The sequence below is a fragment of the Panulirus ornatus genome, chromosome 22 (genome assembly GCF_036320965.1).
Source record: "Panulirus ornatus isolate Po-2019 chromosome 22, ASM3632096v1, whole genome shotgun sequence".
Taxonomy (NCBI): domain Eukaryota; kingdom Metazoa; phylum Arthropoda; class Malacostraca; order Decapoda; family Palinuridae; genus Panulirus; species Panulirus ornatus.
This window is the reverse complement of record NC_092245.1, coordinates 18672187-18680209: the sequence shown is the minus strand read 5'-3', so window position 1 is coordinate 18680209 and position 8023 is coordinate 18672187. Positions and strand designations below refer to the sequence as shown.

General features: G+C 40.9%; 1 protein-coding gene across 2 annotated transcripts in view; it reads right to left on the bottom strand.

Annotated features, from left to right (window-relative positions):
* Positions 1 to 333: 333 nt before the first annotated feature.
* LOC139756599 (uncharacterized) overlaps positions 334 to 8023 on the bottom strand; it is a 168016-nt gene continuing 160326 nt past the window's right edge. For both annotated transcript variants that reach the window (XM_071676239.1, XM_071676240.1), the window contains exon 7: positions 334 to 7282. In XM_071676239.1, the coding sequence (XP_071532340.1) occupies positions 7176 to 7282 (107 nt within the window). In that variant the 3' untranslated portion in view covers positions 334 to 7175. The remainder of the gene's footprint in view (positions 7283 to 8023) is intronic.

The window sequence follows — 8023 nt, the reverse complement described above, 5'->3', positions numbered from 1 at the left end:
CCCCTATGTATATATATATATATATATATATATATATATATATATATATATATGCATAGAGTGAGAGAAAGAGAGAGCTAGGAACAAATGAGACTAAGGAAAACTTTTTTATTAGCTCCTTCCAAATTCTGTTGTCCCTTTCAGAAGTTGATACAGGAGGGAAGGACTTCTGGTTATCGTCCTTTCGCCACTCTTCGTCGCCAGTTTTTTTTTACAAGTAGTTATACTGATAGTCTTTCTCTCTTATCCTAGGAGTGTTAAACATATTCTCAATATCTATCACTAAGTGAAGAAGTTAACTATCTTATGGTAAAGTTTTAGGTAATACACTAATAAGAACCTTCCTTTATTATTCAATAAACAGAAATATAACTCTTTATTCACAAACTTAATATAGAAACACATTCTTCTTGACATACACAAAGCGAGGATGGTATTGCATGACAAACAAATCTCATGTCAGAGAATTTTATGAAATACCTTTTCTCAAACACAAATTATATACTGGTTTAAACTTCTCATATCATGACCTTTCTTTATAATGGTGAACGTTATCTTTATCTTATTTGTTTTTACATCTAAACACATAAAAGAACGTTTCCGTAAAGTGTGAATCAGGAAGAAAATAAAGTGTAGAAACAACTTTAAAGCACGTATGTATATATATATTGTGTTGCCCCGGTCTCCCTCCCTGGCTCAACATAAATATCTATGATTATCCAACAACAGACTGGAATGGTTAAGTCATACATAATAAATTTATAATATGACCTAATTTGTCTTTTGACCATAGAGTTACAAAAATATCCTTCATAAATCATGCAAAATGCAAGACCTCACTTCTCACCCGACTTGTCTGTAGCCTCCCTTCAGCCAGACCTCCCTCCTGCTTATACAATCCAGTCTCGCTGGAGTTTCATATGTCTCCATTTCCTGCGAAGCTAAAACTCTTTCTACGATGGGGTATACGATATTTGGCATCTATGACGTTCTTTGCCTGCCCAGTGGCCGTTCTCCTAGTGATATCCAACAACGAAACGTTTTTGCCCATCTTCGAGTTTCCGTGTTGTAGCCACACCACATCCACCGTTCTCCAACCAGTGAAAGTGTGTCCTCAAACTCTAGTTTCTGTCGCAGCTAGTCTAGTTACACCCTCTGTCTGTCTCAGGACATTCACTCATCTCTACTCATCTGAGTTATCAACTTGGAGATTAGAATCCATGATTATCAGCTATATATATATATATATATATATATATATATATATATATATATATATATATATATATATATATATATATTACCTGCGTGTTCGTTATTTCCCGATTAAGCGACGTAACATCATGAATAGAGATGAATGAGACAGAGGGGAAAATTCGCCGTTGGCATTTCTCGGTAACTTCTTTTGGAAATTAATACAGGAAGGGAGGATTTCCGGCTCCTTACTCGTTCCTTTAGTCGCTTTCTACGACATGCAGGAATTAGATGAGCAGCAATCTTCCTCCACTAACCTCATACATATATATATATATATATATATATATATATATATATATATATATATATATATATATATATATATATACATATATATGTATATGTATATATATATATATATATATATATATATATATATATATATATATATATATATATATATATATATACATATATATATACATAAATTCAAAACTGGTTCCAGATTTGGAGAAGCAACAGAATCCCCAAGCCTCTTCATATAATGGATCTGCTCCACCCTAAACTACGCCTCACCTGCCTAATCGCTCATCCTTTCCAAAGCAAATATAACAAAGCTGTGACTTCACGAAACAGTGCACTCGGAACAATCACCGGCTGCCTAGCAACAAAAACCATTCAAAACTCACGCATGAAACAAAGATCCTCCCAGTGTATGTGCGTAAGCCTTCACATGTGGGTAAAGACATCTGCAAAAATGATAAATCCCATTTCCAGCACAAATTGGGATGAGTTCTCTCCATTAATATTGACTTCCCTGGATACAAAGAGCTTGTGGACAGCATCAGCAGGTGGTCGTCACAACAAAGTTAAACTAGGCATCAAATCTTGAGAGGACCTGACCTCATTCATAACTTTTCTTTACATATTTTCATTCCTGTGACCTTTAACAATTACTATCCCTCGACCTTCGTGTTCATAAATCAGTTTTTCTTTCTTTTGCAAAATATATACTTAACTCTCCCGTCTTCCCCCATTTTTTTCTTAGTTAACCGTCAAATGCTTTTCCTAGGTCTGAAAAACACATTGTAGTCCTCTCCGAAATCATTTTCAATACAGAGTCAGATCTACCATCCCGCTCCCCTGCCTAATACCATTTCTATCAGTTTCCCGGTTTCTCTCATACTCTTAACTCTCCCTTGACTATACACCACTTTTAAAAGAAGACACCTGAAAGAAAACTTACCAGATGTACAAGAACGTGAGAACCAAAGGTTATATTAGGATGTAAACCGCCCATCATTTGATGTACGTCTGGCTCGGTCGTCGTCACACTGCCTGATATGCCTGGTTCGGTCGTTGTCACACCGCCTAATATTTGGCTGGCTCGGTCATTGTCACACTGCTTGATACATGGCTGGCTCGGTCGTCGTCACACTGCCTGATACTTGACTGGCTCGGTCGTTGTCACACTGCCTGATACTTGGCTGGCTCGGTCGTTGTCACTGCCTAAAACTTGGCTGGCTCGGTCGTCGTCACTGCCTGATATATGTCTGGCTCGGTCGCTGTCACACTGCCTGATACTTGGCTGGCTCGGTCGTCGTCAAACTGCCTGATTCTTGGCTGGCTCGGTCGTTTTTTACATATGTAAATCACAAGGTTCACACTTAGTATATATACTACTGCAATGATTTCTTCATTCGCACAGACGGACTTGATTTCTCCGAGATAAACAAACGATTCTCAGCCCTAAATATTCAGCTAGTCTTCCAAAGCTCTACACATGAAACAGAATTACACTAAGATACACTGGCACAGTGCAAGGCTGGAGGGCCTGTTGATTTCTTTTTCATTCGTCCGTGTATCAACATTCAGCCTAGTGCGTCTACTGTCCTCTGTCCTGAGACAAACACTGCTGAACGTCTGGCATCAATATCAAGAACATAATTACATTAGTCTTGTAAAGTATTTCATACATTCCCCTTCATGGATCCTTCGACTTCCAAGCCATAAGGCGTGATCCTCCCCATTAACTGGAACCCAGTAGCTTGGCTGATAGCGCACACCGACACAACATAGTGGGATCACTCTCTTCACTGGTGTGGGACTTAGAAATTCCTGCTGTTCTGTAGGTGCCTGGATGGTGAGGAGAGAGAAAAAAAAAAAAGAAGAAAGCATAATCTCCTTTCCTGACTGACATGACGGAAGATCATGATTCTTGAAGATGACTTCAAGTTGCTCTTCAACCATCCCACACCATTACAGTGAAAGCGAACATTTACCAAGCATAAGGCATATAATACAGCTTGACATTGCCTAGGAGCTCGTGGCCCTAAAAAGAGTTACAGCAAAGTTTCGGATACACTACAGGACTAGGCTTATGTCTGTACTAATATGCTGTGGCAAAGGTTGTAGTCGGAAAGACTAAGGCCAAGTGAAGGTTTCGAGATGCCCTTACTGCAAGGGATATACTCTGGATATATTCTTGGTTTTACAAAAATGTCCTTTACTAACTTAGATAAGTGGAAATACAAGGGTATACATATGGCGGCAAGAAGCACTCTTATGCTTATGAAGAAGGGATTCGAAATTTCGACAACAGGTCATAGCCGAGTTAGAGAGCTGTATATCACCCTACACCTAGGGGGGGCTTTACCAGGGCTGGAGCAGAATACGGTGTAGCTAGTGGGTCTCCTGGGTGAATGTATCGTACCATGAGTCCCTCTCTTGAGTACATGTAACATTAAGCCTAAATGTGACGGAAATAATAACAAATTCCACCACTAACTTCCCATCACAACACGCGATAATGTCCACACTGGTTCCTGACGTCCTCCTTCAACAAATCTCAACATGTGAGTCTCAGTACATAAGTGTTTCTACATCACATTTATGACATTATTTTGATATGTTAATCCTTTCCTTTCAGTTTTGGACTGTCAATCTATGTGTACTAGTTTAAGATATCACTGTCGGAGAATCACTGTATCCAACTAGGCTTTACTATTTATGTTAATCCTTTCCATTCAGTATTGGACTGTCAATCTATGTGTGCTAGTTTAAGATATCACTGTCGGAGAATCACTGTGATCCAACTAGGATTTACTGTTTATCATTCACAATACGTCATCTAACTGTTTGATTTTAACTCAACAAGCTTCAAACGTTTGTCACAATGCGTCATCTTCACTCCCAACAAACCTGGTCTTATCAAAGCAGCGGTAACTTCAGCGTTCTCACATCTCCTAAATATTTAGTCTCCCTGAACATGTCGTCGCAACGCAACCTTAACGTTCACCGAACATAATCACGAAGTGCTTTAAGAAAAATTGTGAAACTTTATAAACATGTTACTACCAACACATTCACCCATTAGTCTTAGGTTAGCCGTTTATCAGTCTTTTATTACAAATCAAATTAACAGTTCTAACATACAGTACAAACCAAGACTTTAACATGACAAACTGCAGTAATCTTGAAAACAACTTGAGGCACATGAGAGTGCACACCAGGTCTTGAAGCCTAACTAACACCATCGTACGATTTTGCAGTTCCATCATATCAATCATAATATGATTATTAGTTCCCATGTTCACAAGGCTTTTAAAGTATCTCAAATGTCCCTTTAATGTCTTGTCTTTCCATCGAAGGGGGATGGAATGCCACATACATATATATCTGGGAGACACACCGTTACTAGCTCTCACTTGCTCACCAGATAAGACATATAAGACAAAAGCAGGAGACAGTACGAGTACTTGCCCTGCCCGCGCGACTTCACAACAGGAATATTGTCGTCGTAAAACATAGATTCATCTGTTTGAACACGTCCATTTGTGGGTACCAACACATTCATATATCAAGTGTTAAACATGATTACAGCTGCAGCACAATGCTATATCAGCTTCATGCACCTATATTTATATATGTGAGTTACATGTAACCCGACGTCAGGTCAATAACATTCAACTGTATCAAGATAACTGAATTTAACAATGTGTCGTTGTGTCATGTTCCATGTTCGCGTTGTTTTGTACATGTCTGTGTAATTACTCATTTGTAGTGTTCTCTCTTTGTACAGCACGGGGAGGTAGTTCTACACTTGTGTGGGGTGTCCCCACTCTTCAACAATAGTGTAATACAACACTTTTAACTTTTGTGTCCTGTTCCCGGCCAAGTTTCATCACTTGGCTTACTGAAGCTATTCATTCACTAAAATATGTTAAAAGTACTTCTTTACATCTTTTCTTTACAAGTTTCTTGCTTCGTTTCAACGTATAGCCTTTCTAGTTGCTCTATCTTCACGTCTTTTGAACTGTTCACCGTCTATGTTATCAAAATGACTTAGAAACTTAAGGGTTGTAACCAGGTCTTCCTTCCTCGTTTTTTTTTTTTTTCACGGTAGGCACATTTATGGCGCCAGACCTCTCCCTGTGAGTTAGCTCTCTTATCTTTGTCATCGTCCTCTGGACCTTCTCTATTAGTTCTTCGTACTTCTTTTATTGCAGTGACTACACTGAAGAAGCATTCTAGTCTTAATCTAGAACACACTTTTGAATACCTCTCCACGTAGTGTACTTAAATGCAATTTCAGTGTTTGCCAGGAGGAAGCAAGTCGTCTTTACAGTTCTTTGGGATGGTGTCTTGGAGACGGGTTAAGCACGTTGATGACCCGGAGTCCGTCTCGCGCACACACACACGCATTCCTGTAACTTACTTTCGCTCTGTCCCATCCACATTGCCTTCCACTGAACCCAGTTGAATTTCATGAGCCAAGTATCAGAATAACTTCAGACTCTTTGTAAGCTATGCACTCCTCATTATTCTTTACCCCTCTCATGACCTTAGCACTATCCGTAAGCATATCTAGCTATACAGCGGCAACAGGCTAGCCGTACACCACTGGTGATCCAAATCCATGTCGTGGATTACCATGATATGGGACATTTCATATTTTCCACTCTTGATAATTTTCTGCCCACTGAAAGAGTCTCTCCCTTATACCTGCCTGAAAAACAAGTTTCTTTGACAACTTTCTGTGTAAGAGGGAGTCGAACACCTGACAGTACTGGAACACGAATCGCACATTATTCATCTGTCTAAAACGGAGCTGCATTGTCTCGCTGCGCACAACATTCTTTCACTGAATCCGGTCTCTCTCTGACTGTACTTCCTATTTTGGAAATTTACCTCGCCCAGTATTCGACGGGACCACATTCGTCACAACTAACGGTCTGTAATTCAGCACAATTTCAGTGATCTTTCTTACTGATAGGCGCATCGCTTGTTCTCTTCCGCTACCTTGGCGATACACCCTCGTCCAGCGATTATTCAAACAATATTGAAAGCGACTTGTCAAGTGTGTGTGTGTGTGTGTGTGTGTGTGTGTGTGTGTTCATTTCATATAGTAAAATAGCAGTACCATCAAGCATTACTAGAGCCAATATTATGAATAAAAACTTGTATCCGTCTATGAAAATGTTTCCTTATTGCTACAATAATGATTTCTCGAAACACAACAAAGTAGGTGTTGGAAATGCTGACGCATCTTCCCTCTGGCTAGTGTTGGACACTTTGATTGACTGCTTGCGAGTCCGTTATGGGTGGGTGAGGAGGTGCCAGACGGCCCTGGCTCCGGCAGGGACCAGCTGCAGCAGCAGGAGTCAGCGGTGGTGAGGGCGGCTGAGGGGGTAAGACCCAGACTGACCTGGTTCCAGGTTTGATCAGTTGTGGCAGGAGGAGTCAGCGGTGGTGAGGGTGAGGGGATAATGAGACGGTTCTGGTTTCGAGTTGGATCAGCAGCAGCAGCAGCAGCAGCAGCAGGAGTCAGCGGTGGTGAGGGTGGATGAGGGTGGAGAGCCAGACGATCCTGGTTCCAAGGGGGATCAGCTGCAGCAGCAGCAGGGGTCACCGGAGGTTGTACGTGCAGAGACCGCTGGAACAGTAGGTGGTGCGGTGAGATGGCATGATGCGGCAGCCTAGGTGAGGAGGACCAGCTCACCGTCAGCAGGAGACACCAGCAGAAGCAGGAGGGAGAACAGCAGCAGCAGGTGCAGGGGCGCACCGCTCACCACAGTTGCTCCTCCTGTCAACATGAGAGGCATCACCAACATGTCGAATCCCTCGGGCTCCCTATGTCAACAATTACGTGGAAAGATTTGCATGCACAAGTTAAGGTTTGTCACACGAGAGAATAACATTAGTTAAGGACACCAGACGCCCGTCCGTCCACAGAAGATCTCCCTCTTCATTATATTTACTGATTCTACGTTAATGATGATTATCATCGTGAGCAATTGTGAGACTTTACTTCACGTGCTGAGCTAGTGCCATGGCCCGCTATAGGCAGAGGGGCGATGCCTTTTAGGTTATGAACTGACAGGACTATTCTTTTGCCCAGGAACATTTGCAGTATAGTATTAAGTGGCCAGCCAAGAGTGGCTATAACCCTTTGTATGGCATTAGATCTATGGGTCGAAAAAATGTGGAACTAGAAAAGTTAATTAAGTGTCCCCAGTGATATCAATATAAGTAACATGTACACAAAAAATAGGAAGCAAATAATGGGAAAAGTAGAGGAACAAGAGAAGGAACACGTAACAAGAAACAGGTGAAGGGATAAGTGACAAGTGACTAATGAAGGAACACGTAAAAGAGACAAGGGACACATGACAAAAGTGAAGGAACACGTAACAAAAGTGAAGGAACACGTAACAAAAGAGAAGGAACACGTAACAAAAGAGAAGGAACACGTAACAAAAATGATGGAACACGTAACAAAAGTGATGGAACACGTAACAAAAAAGAAGGAACACGTAACAAAAGT